The 14636-nt window shown below is 34.9% G+C and overlaps 1 protein-coding gene across 1 annotated transcript; it reads right to left on the minus strand.

Moving 5' to 3' along the window:
• Positions 1-10566: 10566 nt before the first annotated feature.
• LOC137711070 (plant intracellular Ras-group-related LRR protein 7-like) lies at positions 10567-14636 on the minus strand. Its single transcript, XM_068450271.1, has 10 exons — positions 14305-14636; positions 13581-13650; positions 13283-13329; positions 12567-12675; positions 12353-12438; positions 12036-12126; positions 11774-11859; positions 11603-11689; positions 11377-11514; positions 10567-10899 (listed from the first exon to the last, which is right to left on the minus strand). The coding sequence occupies exons 1-9, from the start codon at positions 14401-14403 to the stop codon at positions 11404-11406; spliced, it is 786 nt and encodes a 261-aa protein (XP_068306372.1). The 5' UTR covers positions 14404-14636; the 3' UTR covers positions 10567-10899; positions 11377-11403.

The following is a 14636-nucleotide window of genomic DNA, read 5'->3' on the forward strand; positions in this document are numbered from 1 at the left end:
CGTTTTGAATCAAAACTCAACCAAATACGGAAATTCAGATCAGAAAAGCTTCGAATCTGATCACGAAACTTGGTAAAGCTCCGAGATTCTTGATCTCATTACACTAAAACAGGATAAATGTAATGAAACAGAAGACAACCCGGATCAGAAAATCGACGCGAAAACTCAAACTCGGAGTGAGAATTGCATCAGATCAAGCTTTGTTGCTGCTTTTTGAACTACCCCAGAAAGAAAAAAATCTCAGATTTCATGAATTATGAACTAGAAAAAGGTTAAAAATTAAAAAAAGAAAAAACATATATCAGTAGCTTTGCTCTTCTGCTCCGCTGTTTTCTTTGTTGGTGGTGACGATGGCGACGAACAAGCACAAAGAAGAGAGGAAAAATGAAAAGTGAGAGAGTGAGTGAGCGAGCGAGCGTATGTTTCTCTTTCGCTTTCTCTCTCTAGTTTTTCTCTCTCTCTACCTGTGAACTTGACTATTTTTGGAGGAGAAATCCATGCATGGAAGCAAAGATTAAAGTGAGGTAATAGAGAGGAAAGATAGTAGCACGTGTATCAACTGAGGATCCTACGCCAACTCGAAATCCGACGGCCGAGATTCCCATGTGAGCATCCTATAGTTCAAGAACCTCTACTTAAAAAGAAAAATACATATTTCGTACATGCAACCGATTCTTTCATTAATTGTAATTAGTATAATCTTAACATTCAAATTACATAACTTGAAACAATTGATGATTTTAATTATCTTTAAAATCCGTTTTTAATAGAAACCAATTGCATCAAAAATTATTTAGATATTCATATGCATCAAATAAATTGACATTTTACAAACGGTTGCCCTACTTAAAATTAACTGCCCTCTTCCTTAACTATTCTTTCCTTTGTTACCTACCAAGTAATGGGGCCCCACTCTCGGGCCGTTATTCTTTTGGACTCTCTTCTTTCTCTAGTTTTCATCATCTTGCTTAATTAATTGAGAGTAATGTTATTCATATCATATTTTTGTATCACATTTTTATACCATCTTAGGTGGCATTTGATGTAGACAATCACATCATTTAAATTAATCATATTTTTAAACTTAGTTCATTATTTAATAAACTAATAATTAAGAAAAACTAGTTAATTAAATAATGATTATGATATACGAGGAGTTTTTCTCTTTCATTTCCTTAGGTTTTGCTAATCTTTCAAATGATGTGGCTGTCCACATCAGATGCCACCTAAGATGGTATGAAAATGTGATACAAAAACATGGTATGAATAACATTTTTAATTATAAACTTTAAATAACTTCAAGATTTAATTTTCATGGTCGGTCCCATCTATCCAGTTTCCTTCAGTTTCAAACAAAGCATAGCATTCCACACTCCCTACTCTTTATGTGAGTTTGATAAGATGGTTATATACTATAATTCAGTTCATCTTTGCAATGGTTAATTGCAGTTGTTTAAGAGTTCCGTCGAATTTGTCGGGGAAGTATTGATATAGCTAGATTGGCCACATATCGATAATTGTAAATTAAAGTATCGACAATATTAATAATATTGTTCGGTTACCAACTTTATCCCAATGACCAGAAATGATCAAATGATTAACCTTGGTTAGTCTTACCATGGATGCAGCAATTTTTATTTTTTAGGTAACCTATGAAATATTTCTGGAAAACCACAAGAGTTTGTTAACCGTGATCTCTGATAAGTGAGGTAATTCTGATCATATTTTACCATATAACTTGCACCACAAGCATATCTGGCACCAACACTTTTCGTGTATGCATAAAACCATATCAGATTTCTTTCTATTCGAAGCTATATATCTTTTAAACAAATGAAAAACTACATAAGAAATCACTTAATTTTCCATAGAATATGAAATGCAAGTGCCTCTAAGATTCAGTTCCTTTTATGCAGAGGAAGGGTTTTAATTTAAATTATTCCATCAACATTTTCAATAAACAGGCACACCAAGTGTTATGATACAAGTGGTTGGATACGTGAAAAAAAAATCCAAACACTTATATTATGGCACTTAGTATACTAAGTCGTGTTTTTGGCTCACTGAAATATTTCTCCTTTGATACATGCATGCACTAAATTTTGAACACTAAGTATAAAGAATGGGAGCAGCTAGAATCTTATACTGTTCTAGTACCAAATATAGTTTGTCCTTTTTGTGAAACTTAATTAAGTGGATATATTTGGATGTCCTGCTCACATGCCACTTGATCAAAATATATATTAATTATATTTAGAGGTCAAATAGGCTATAAAGGTCTGTGAATATGTACAGTATTAGAAGAAGAATCCAACATATAATATCAGATATATAATATATAATGTACATGCTAACCTAACCACCTAGTTTTTAGCTTACTAACCTAACCAACTAATTTTTAGTATAATTTAATGGTAACTCTGTTTTCAGTGTCAAAAAAGGTCCCAAGTTCCAATCTCCCGTAGCGTTGATTAGAAAGAAACGATCATCCCTAAACAATATCGGGTTTAAATTTTAACGAAACAAAAGTAGCTAGCTTAAGGACCATATTTTGATTGTTAACAGACGTCGATCTTCTTGATTAATCAATTAAAAGAACCTAACCCCATGATACCTGCTGCATGTCTAGGGTTGTGGGTGCAGCCCTACATCAAAGTCAGAAATGGGGCAGCTAGCATGGCCAAACTACCGGTGCTGGGCGGCCTCTATTGGTGATGGAGGAGCCAGCCGGCTTTCATTGCTCTAATCGTAATTTGAATGTCTTATTAGCAAACCCTTAACCACAGTTAACTGCATAACTCCCCTTCCCTTGTGCCCGTTTTGCCAGCTCTTTAATTAGTATTTAGTACAATGTTTAGCTGTAAACCCTACATTTCTTTTCTCTCCAATTGTATTTTAAAGGATCCACGAGATGTCATATTATAGACACATACGAGCAAGTATGGAGATCATAAAATATCTTTTTCGTGCAAGTGTACGTATACATGCACGCGTTTAGGTACGACATGTATACGTAAAAATGTATGTGAGATATGTATGGTAGCCCACAAAAAACTTCACTTGAGAGTCAAGAGAGATGGCCCTCCAAAAGTGATGCTCAACTTGACTAGCATGACTTCTTCAAATGAAAGGATGGCCACAGGCCACTCCTTGTTTTCTGCCATGCCTTGTAATGTGTTGTAAGAGGCTAATAAGATAAGAAGATACCCCGACTTTGGCTCTTTATGCTTTTCTTAAGCTTCCTTCCTTCTTTCCATCCCCTATTTCCTCACCATCCAACACCAAATCTTTTAAACCATCATGGGAGAGACTGCACATTGAGTTACTTTCATTTTTGGACACATTACCCACTTGTATTCTATTCTAAAAATCATATCCACTCCTCACTATTCAAAGAAAAACTTTAACGATAATGTTTGGCTAGCTAGGGCAGTTCACCAGGTGGAACATCGTGGGGTCGGATCAACCCAAAATACGGAGAATCTCATGCTCTCGTATGAGCTTATTTACGAATAGTGCGTGGTCGAGATGACCATACACAAGTTTGGTGATCTCAACCCAACATCTAGCTAGGTGGGATGTTGCAATGCTTTAGAATTCCGGTCTACCTCACCTAATAAACTAAACATGACATGTTGCTATTGTGGTTATGCGCTTGGAGGATTTCACTAGGGACTTTTGATGAGTTATGATAGAAAAAGTGCATGGAGTTGTATCTCTTCTGGCAGCCACATCTTGATTTTTGTTCTTAGGAGGCTTGTAATTTAAGTCCAGTCGCCACTAGTTGTTGAACTGCGCACTTTATTCACATGAACTCCACATAGTTAAATGACAAATATTTGTAGCTGGATACCGGCCCTAAGGATGAAAATTCAGCTTGGGATATATTTCAGTTTCCATTACTACAATTAACTCTTTTGTGCTAAATTGAACCAAAAGGTGCTGAATCATTCATCACAACGTTTTACGTCAACCAGAACTTGACAATCACAAACTTATTTACAGTAAGAAAGACGGTTTGAATTGCAATAGGTTCACAGTTCGAATCTCTAAAATGAAAAAGATTAGAAGTCATCATAGCCATGGATATAAAATGGTCCAAAAGTTGCATTAGTTATAAGCATATTAAGCTTTAACTAAGTCATAATTAAGCTAGTAGTCTTAGCGGTTGGGGCTTGTTCACTCGAATGCTATTAATTAATCACAATTATTAACAGATTAATTAGCTTCACAGTGACAGATTAAACTAAAATTGAGTGCATCTGCTAAAAAAAAGTCTGCAATCTCAACCAGATTTGTTTTATCTTTTTTTTTTTCTTATATATATTTTACGTAGGGATATATGAGTGTGTGAGTGTATATTATGAAGCAACTACAAAATCCACTAGCTTGTTTATATATATATATATATATATATATATATATATATAGATAGATAGATAGATAGATAGATATAGATATATTTATGGACCAATGCATAAAGATGCATATGTTTCTTTAAGAGTAATAATGCTGCATGTGTTAGTGAGCAAGCACTCACCAGCAATGCTTAAGGAATACTCAAATCAGTCAAATATTTGACTTTAAAACGAGAAAGAATATATAACAACCTTTTAAGGAATCATGGTGAAACGGGGAGCAATGTGTTATACTATTTTTTTCTTAGTTGTGTCAAACTATGAATGTTGAAGAAGATAAGCGATGGAAACTTGTACTATTAATTTATGTTTTTAATCTTGTTTGTTGTTTGTAAGGAGGGCAAAGTCAGTATTTCTATATCTCTTCATAGTTACAATATGATTCCTTTGTACAGGCAAAAATGACATAGACAACAACTATAATTTTACGGTCAGTATTTCTATATCTCTTCATAGTTACAATATGATTCCTTTGTACAGGCAAAAATGACATAGACAACAACTATAATTTTACGGCTATGGCAATCATAAAGCAAAGAAAGTTGTAGCAAACAGTAAGGTGAAAGCTTGAGAACCATACCCTATACAAAAGTCTTCAATTAATTGTAAAGACTTATATCTGAACTACGTAAGAATTCTGTATTTACATTAATATTATATAATTTACTGATATTTTCCGTTATTTATAGCAGAAAGGTGTCAGCGAAAATTTAAAATTGTCTTGTGGGACCCTCCTCGTACCTTGCTAAATCTTCTGGTTGGAAGAGGTTTCTTTCTGCTTTGGGTTTAGCACCTATGTCAATTTCTTAACCATTTTTATTTGTTGCTTTTCAGCTCACTAAGCAATGGGTCTACTGGTTTAGCGTACTGCAAAGTATTTAATTGGATAAAATACAAAAAATTACTTTAATTATTAGTGTTACGATATTTTTATACTTTATTTTTTAAAATTGATAATGTCATACCTTATCTTACAAATTTGTGTCAATGTTATACCTTCCTTCAGCCTGCCGTTAATTTTTCAGTTAAATGCAGACGTAGCTTGATCTAGATCCCACTTTCTATTTAAAAAATTATTAAAAACTAAAAAAAAATCATTTAATATTTTTTAAATATTAAAATAATAAAGAAAAGTGAAAAAAAAACCAAAAAAAAAAAACATTTGGTCCCTTTCCCTCCCTCCTTCCCCCATTTACATGCTCCAAGCCTGCAACCCAGAAAACAAAAGAAGAAAAAAAAAACCTTCATCCCTTCCCACCCTCCCCCCACCCCCCCCCCCCCCCCCCGGGCGTCCTTCTTTCTTCTCCCCCCAACCCCCTCTTCTCCCCCACCCGAGCCCCTACCTGCAACCCAGAAAAAAAAGAAAAAGAAAATCCTAGTTTGTCTTCCCCTCGCATCCACCCCTCACGGAATCGGCCTGGCGAATGGGATCTGGGGTTTTTTTCCTCCTTCTTCTTCTTCTTCCTCCTCTTTCTTTTTTGTTTCTGGGTTGCAGGGGGTTGGATTTGTTTTTTTTTTTTTTTGGGGGGGGGGGGTGACGAAATGGGTTGGGGTTTTTTTTTTTTTTTTTTCCTTCTTCTTCTTCTTCTTCCGCGGGGGGGGGGGTAGATGGGTTTTCAAATTTTTTTTTTTTTTTTTTTTGGTTGAAGATTACGCAGGGAAAAAGAAGATGGTGAGAGAGAAAAGGGGGGAGGGGGTGGATGGGACAAAAGGTTTTTATTTTTGTTTTTTTTTTTTGACTTTTCTTTATTATTCTAATATTTAAAAATATTAAATGATTTTTTTATTTTTTAATATTTTATTAATTTTTTTAATAGAAAGTGGGGTCTGGATCAAGCCACGTCAGTATTTAACTGACAAATTAACGGCATGCTAATTGAAGGTATAACATTGACATAAATTCGTAAGATGAGGTATGACATTGTCAATTTTAAAATATGAGGTATGAAAGTGTCATGACACCAATAATTGAGATATTTTTTTGTACGTTACCCTATTTAATTGATGCACTGCATATTCCCTCCTTATCCAAAGCCATGTGGGTTATGGAATCAAAGATTAGCTCATATATTAAGACATAAGAAATGTTAAGGAGACTCTCAAAATTAAAACTCTGTATGCCTCATCTTTTTGGCACGAGAATCGTGTCAATATTATAAAATATTATGTCAAAAAGATGAAATGACGGATAGTTTCCTTAGCATTTCTCACAAGGCATAATAGCTTTGCTTGTTAGATTTTGACAAAAATCGCTTACCATTCCACCATAAATCGATCTGGGATTTAAGGTGTTGTCAATACAAAATCCATCTTTTTAAATAGCGACTATGTGTTGCACAAAGAATTTCTAAGTAGCGACTGTATTCGCAGTTGATAATCGACGAGATAACTTTTAATTCTTTAGATGGTCTTGGCCAGTAAGTAAAATTTATAACCAGCCTTCATAAATCTGAGGTATGAACGGATTTAAGGAGTCGTCAAATTTTCAAATAATTAGCACAAGAAATTGAAACATTCTATGCTTTTATCCGAGAACATATTCATGTTCCATAGTGCAGCACTGTGCTGCTGCCAGCAGTCATAAATCATTTTGACTGATCGCATCCACTGCTAACTTTTTCCAGACAATGTTATCACGTTACAGACCACTCTAATCTACGTAGTCGTATAGTAGGGTTTGAGTTCGGGTCAAACGGGATGAATACATTGCCTCGACCAACTAACTTAAACTACGGCTTTAAGGTGTTGCTTTTCATCTTCAAAACTACTATAGCTGTCAATTTACGACGATAATTCAAAACTACATCACGGTATCTTACTATGAAGACCGCCGTTACGCTTACATTATTGGTATATTTTCAGGACAACCCTACAAAGATGATAATTCTGGATCTCCTAATGAAGGTATGAAAGGAATTTTCCATTTCCACACCAGCTAATAAAAGAGAGACCTAAACAACAAATTACCTTCTATTTCACTATGTTACAGGGACGGCGAGCTTTTATCTCCCAATAAATCAGAATAAGGCATTTGAATCGGAGGAGGATTATCTCCCTTTCTAATCTCTCTCCCTTTCTCTTCCCTCCTATTTAAACGGTTATGTTAAATCACATCAACATCTTATATTGATTAATATTTTTATAAAGACAATAAGATAAAAAACAATATATGAGAGGAGGAAAGAGAATGAGATGAGAATAAGAAGGAATAGAATCCTACTCCATTAGAATTACACAAATCCCCATTAGTCGTTTCTCATCCTCGAGAGAACTATTATGGATTCCTTGTGCACCCCACAGTGGAACATCAGCTTGATGCTCTGGTCCAATGGCGGCAGACTTCCGAGGAGGGTGATCCAAAAGAACAGAATAAATATCCTCGGATTGAGTCAAGGTCCTTATGATGTCCCACTTGTCTTGGGTGCTTGAAAGAAACAAATATTTCCTCATCATCATCAAGTGATCGTTTCTGTACCATATTAAACTGCAGGAACAAGACAAGAAACGTTCAGACAAAATGCAGGAGAAATGCCTAAAAGAATTCTACACCTTCTTCCACACATCCAAAACATATCAAATACCATTACAATCACAAGTCCATGTTATATCAACTTGCTTCGACTCGCATAAACGCAACTTTAATAGTTCAAAGCAACAACGTACGTAAATTAAACACTTTTGAATGCAGCAAACACAAATAGATACCTCAAACGTGTAAACATTCCTGCTAAGAATGGTTACTTCTGAAAGTTAATTGTTTCCCCAATCAATGACTCTATAGTTCCCCATGTCAGTTAACGTCTTAATCACAACATTACATCATATAACTACAAGTCCACCAATTTTTTTTTTTTTCCATAAGAAAATTACAATTATAATTGATATCGGGTGTTGTGGGGCCAATTATTTGAGCACCCTCCACACATAAAAGAGACAGACATCACTAATAGTACAGGAGGGCAATTTGGTAAATATGACATGCTGCTTTATTTCTAATCAAAGGGTGCCCTTTTTAGCTAAAAATCAAGGTGCTTCTTTTAATTAAAAACAGGTGCCCTTTTAGCTAGAAACAAGGTGTCCATATCACATCACATAATTCAGCAAGAAATGATTTTACTTGTCAGAATTATTATTAGTATTTCAAAAGTTTCAATCTACACTCTAAATTTTTTATATTTGTAAAGAAAAATACACTTGTGAGGAATGTAGAATGAGATTTTTTGAATGTCAATAACACTTCCCTTACTTATTTATTATATTTATTTTTCATGCAAAAATTAATAATTTCATCATAAATTAACAAAAGAGCTTGGTTTATACCTCAGGAAAAAAATCTTCGAGAAATAAAGCAAATCGCTGAATTGGAAGATAGGAGCTTTGATTGAGATGCACCCAAAGGGAAAACCGAGCTTAATCGAATAAATCTAACTTTTCCTCAACCTAATTTCACAAAATCAAGAAAAGCCCCGAATTTTTGAAAAACCCTAACCCTAGATCTTGAATTCTTTATGAAATCCCTAAAATTGTATCTAGGTCTGTAGACAAATACAGCTGATGGGCTATAAAAAAACCTCAAAGAATTATAGATCTATGGATCGAAACCCAAAAATCAGAAAACCTAAACAACAAAAAGAATTCGAACAAATTTACAAAAATCGGAAAAAATATTACAGCGGGAAGTGAAAAAACACTAATTCGATAAAATTTTAGTCAGATCTACAAATGAAGAAGAAGATCAAACACTTCCTGAAATCTTAACCCTAGAATTGGATAGGGAACACGGATCAAGATAAAATTGGGATCGATTGACAGAGGATAAAACGAATTGATCGAATTTGAGATCAATTTATGGATCGAGACAAAAAATGGAGATGGAATCGGGTGAAAGAAATGGTCGAGGTTGATAAAAGGGGCGGCAATTGGAGAAAATGGGGCTTTTTTGTAAGTGGCTTGTCCAAGAACAAAAATAACAAAAAAACACACGTATGGATCGTAATTACGGAAAATACCCCTTATAGTATGGGAAGGGACTAGTGATTGACACATGGCGTGTTGTTAGAGGAAAGTGGCTTCTGGACAGCTGTGCTTAAGATTTGTCTCTTGGCCGAGAAAACTTTTAGTATCAGGAATACGACATGTTACATAAATGTCATATTACGAATGATTGATATTTTTTTTCTAAGTATTTAATACTTATATTACAATTGTTAGTATACCAAATCGTATTTTCGGCACAATAAAAATATTTCATTACCTTTTTCAGTTGCATATTGTGTGGATTTTATCGGTGGATAGGATGACAATTCCTACAATGACGAAATGGTAATGAATGTTTTGTCGTTTTGTCATTTTGTCTTTTAGAAACAAGGATTTTTGCCATTTAATTAGAAGATTAGGTTAGGGATTTTGATTTGATTAATTGTGGATTTCTTGTTACCATTCTCTCAAATGTTTTCATGTTGAATTGGGTTCATAAATAAAAATACGTTTAAATAATAAGTTGACGAATGTGCAAACGTAACTCATTAAATTTACATGAGAAAAAAATTTCGGCAAAGACAAGTGAAATCGTTGTTATTAATGATTTATTTTAGATACACATGTCAAGGTGGTCTAGCAGCACACGGTCTTCACTTTGTTTGAGAATGTCTAAAGTTCAACTCACACGGATATTGAGATGATTACAGTGGATTTGATATCAAGCTTTCGGTCAACTTGGGCAAATAACAGGTGATGCTGAAATTTGGGAGCTTTATTTTGGTCTACAGCTTGCCGTAGACAAAAGTATTTTAAGCCTTTGTGTGGAGATGGAATCGGTTATAGTGGTTAATTTAATTAACAGTGTAACTTCTACCAACTTTTATTCTCTTGTTAACATTATTGATCAGTGCAAACAATTATGGTAAGCATAGCAGATTGAGAGCTGGTTCATGTTAACTGGGAGAAGAACTTTGTGGTGGACGACCTTGCTAATTGAAGTTATAATATGAATCTTAAGTACCATTATTTTGATAATCCACTTGAATAGATTGGAATTCATTTATTTGATGGTATGATCGGAGTCTCTAGGACTCAAACTGTTACGTCAAATAAATGATAAATCCGTAATGTAGAATAACATTATATTAAAAAAGAAAAGAAAAATAGATTGGATTCAATGTTCTCATTATATTCACTTTCCCCATGTTGTATCAACAGATGAAACATTTTACAGTTCAAATGTATAGATGTAATCAAACCCTTTCATATACAAGTTTGCCAAAGTCTGGCAAGTACTAAAGAAAACAGCATCAAAGTGTACAATCCAACAGAATCGAGTTTAGATACGTTTTATTTTGTATCTGACAAGACTGATCACAAAAAACAAGGGCGTAACGATGGCCATCCGAAGCTACAAGAACGCTCACACGAATTTACAGCAGCGAAGAAACCACCCCTCATTTGCATTGGAATGGCTTTGGCTCTCTTTAGAATCTGTCATCTGATCCGTTACAAAAACAAGTTAAATGCAAGTCGTTATAAGCAAGAAGAAATATGTCGAATGGACATGCTATTATAAGTGAAAAACTACACGAAAAGAGGTCTTGAAGTTAGGGAAGTCGAAGACTAACAGACATGCAAATCTCATTTCTCAGCACGTAACTATCAATTTGTTTCAAGATAGCACCAGATACTTAGCTTTTCCAGTCAATTAGTCATACTGATAGCTATCACATGAACAACACGACGAGGACAGTAAAAGCTTAATGTGTATGGGGGAACGGCGAACAATTTAGCTTGAATAAGCTTATTTTGTTTGAAAAATATCAAAAGTTATTTAAAATGTCAGCATGGTAGGCAAAACCAGAGGAGCAGTAATGAGAGGGCCACAACCAAGAATCGGAATTCGTCCAACAACTCCTATCTTTGTGCTAGTACAGATACTAGAACTCAAATGAGATTTTGGTGCAGAACTTACCGTTTCAGGAATGTCAATGCCATACTCTCAAAGATCGATACCCTCATCAAGGCCTTTGGAACTGATCATCACATTTGAGTGAATTTGTTTGTCAAACTTCTTCTTCCTTCTTGCTTCAAACTCTTGAAATCCTTCCATCTAGATTTTTATCACGGGGTAAATGTTCAAATATATTGCGGGAAAAAAGGGATAGAAGTAAAACACTACATAGGAAAATGTGGCATACCTGCTGAAACTGATCCATGGAAATAGGGTTTCCATGGAGGGAAATATTCTGCAGCGCTTTACAGTCTTTCAACAGATTAGTGGGTATCTGTCAAACAAGGAGTACACCAATTTGCCATTCTTTATGTGGTTAAGTAAGTAAAACGAAACTTGTGAGTTGTAAAAACTATACCTTTTTCACATTATTATTGTCCAAGCAAAACGACTTTACGTGGATAAGGTTGCAGACTGACTCAGGAAGTTCGTCTATTGAATTATCTGAAACGCAACGCAGAATCATGAAGCTGTCAGTGGTAAATCAAAGAATTACGACCATAGAACCACATAGAGAAGGAAACGATCAACCTATTTAGATTGAACAAAAAAAAAAAAAACACATACAACAAACATCAATTAGCTGACTAACGCTGACTAACGCAACAATTTAAACATACCATCAGCTTGTAATTCTTCCAGAGAGAAGCAACTTCCGATGGATTCCGGAAGAGACTTTAACTTGTTCTTCGATACATTTAAAAGCTTTAACTGCATCAAATAATCCATTATTAGATCCTGGATTTTCACAAGGAATGCTAAATATTTGATATTCAAAAAATGTAGAAGTGAAATTCAGATACTCATTAATGCATTTTCCAATGTTTTGGCAAATTCCAAACGTATAAAACGGATATTGATAATTAACTCGGACATACAATTCCTAAAGCAGGAACAGCAAAACAGAAAAGCAGGAGGACAATGCCAATGCACTTACATTCCGCAAGCTTCCAATAGTCGCAGGCAAAGACTCTAATGAATTTCCGGAGATGGATAACTGCTCAAGTCTGACTAACTGTCCCACTAGAAATCGGAAACATAGATCTTGTTAGTTAGACATCCCATGATGAAGTCTTTGAAAGAAACAATGGTCCCATGCAGTTGAAGAAACAATGGTCCCATACATTATCTTACTTAGAGAAGAGAATTACATTCATCAGGCAAGGTAGTAACTCGATTTCCATCAAATGTCATAACTTTTAGCGACTCTAGTCTTGCCAAATTTATCGGTAGTCGGTCAATGAGGTTATGAGCTAATATCTGAAAAAATAGAGCAATCAAATTCAACTGTCAACTGATCATCCAAACGCATGAAAGAATAATTGTACACTTATATCAACAAATTGCCTTATGTAGAGATTACTTAATTCATGTGAAGTATTTTAGCTGTTTGTTTATGAAAATAAAATAGGAAGACTTGGAAAGAGACTCTAAGAAAAGACTTGGATCTAACGGAAGACATGGCACAAAATCGAGCGCAGTGGAGTTCTAGGATTCATAAAGCCGACCCCACTTAGTGGGATAAGGCTTTCTTCTTCTTGTGGTTTTAAAAAATAAAATAAAAACTTTTGAATCGAATACTATTTCTTGTTCATATATTTTGAACCGAATATTCTTATGCAATTCATTGTCAGATTTAGAAAGAACTGAATCCCATCCAACAGTCCACTCATGATTACAACCTTCAATAAGAGGACCACCATTTTCATTACAAAAATTGTGCCACTATTTATTTATCCTTTTTTGTTCAACAGAGCTGGCGAACGTCAAGGTCTTAAAAACGTTACGTATGACAAATTGCTTGTAGATCATGAATTTAGAAATCAGAAAAATAGTACATGTACAAAAGACAAATACATACTCTTACCAGTTTCTGCAGGTTTACAAATTTGCTGATATCCATAGGAATTTCAACTGCATGCAGAAAAACAGAAGTAAACTACTAGATGTTTATGCTTAAGTTCTAAAAATATCGAAACCTTGAACACCAAGCCATGAAAAAACCTTTATCTTTACGTTAACCCATTGAAGCTTTTTGTTAAAGAAGGTTAAGTGGAAATCAGATGCCTTCCAAAAATGAGGTTAAGTGGAAATCAGATGCCTTCCAAAAATTAAACTGCATTGTTAAATTGGTGAATAATATGCCTCAGAGAATAGAACATTACCTATTTTATTGTTTGTTAGATCAATAGTACGTATGGACCTGTCCAGGTCGAGAACTTCAGCTGGAAATGTCTGTTCCAGAGAAAGTAACCAATCAATACATAGCATCAAACACACACACACACACACACACACACACACACATGAAATGAGGCAAAGCACCAGCTTCGTGGTGCTTTGTGTTTATCTAAAATGCGTACATATAACCCGAAACTAGGTGTTTATGCACGATACAGAATATATCACAATGTCAATTAACTGTTTCACTCGCTAAACCAAAGGACTAGAGAGAAACCGTGTCAGATGCTTGAACCAAATACACCAACAACAAAAACTGAAAACATCTCCATATAAACTCAAAGCTCTCTTTCGACTTCAATTAAAATTTGAACCAAAACACATCCAAAACATCTCAATCAACAGCACCCTTAAAAAAAATATTTGAACTTTATCGCGATTCTCGTATTTAATTTGTAATCACAAGACACAGGGAAAATGTAAATTATGAGCAGCTACCAAATGAAACAACTTCATCAAAACTAATCAATTTATTCCACCCACCTCCCCAATATCTCACACCCAATTATTCAACTCCACAACAATCATCCAAAAAAATAACCAAATTTTCAATCAACCACCCTAATAAATACAACCAATACACACACGAAGATATATACATACACACATATATAAGCTTTGGGAGACAGAGATTGAGAGAGAAATTGCCTTCAATTTGGAGTCGCGGAGGCCAACAATGCCGGTGGATCGCCACCGAGCGGCCCGGCTCGCTTTCGAATCCGCGTTTTTGCTGGTAGCGCAACCCATCTCGTCGCCACCAAATTGATCTCACAAAATTTCCCCAAACAAAAAGCAACAAAATTCGAAAAATAAATTATTTATTTATTTCTTTATATATACGTAAGTATATAAATTCTCTGAATTTTCCTCTCTGCGCGGAGAATTTCGCCTCTGAAATTTCAGAGGGTAGTGAGAGAAATGAGATTTGTGCAGAGAGGTTTAGGCGGGGGTCAAGCTCGAAGCTATGGAGACCAAGAAGA

Source organism: Pyrus communis, chromosome 12 (assembly GCF_963583255.1).
Source record: "Pyrus communis chromosome 12, drPyrComm1.1, whole genome shotgun sequence".
In the NCBI taxonomy this organism is placed as follows: domain Eukaryota; kingdom Viridiplantae; phylum Streptophyta; class Magnoliopsida; order Rosales; family Rosaceae; genus Pyrus; species Pyrus communis.

Bases quoted from the DNA above. Each gene is read 5' to 3' on its own strand.
- LOC137711070 (XM_068450271.1), bottom strand. From the start codon at position 14,403: ATGGGTTGCGCTACCAGCAAAAACGCGGATTCGAAAGCGAGCCGGGCC. The intron at 13,330-13,580 runs GTAATGTTCTAT...TTCTGCATGCAG, and splicing joins TCTAACAAACAATAAAATAG to TTGAAATTCCTATGGATATC. The intron at 11,860-12,035 runs GTATGTTTAAAT...GTTGCGTTTCAG, and splicing joins GGAAGAATTACAAGCTGATG to ATAATTCAATAGACGAACTT.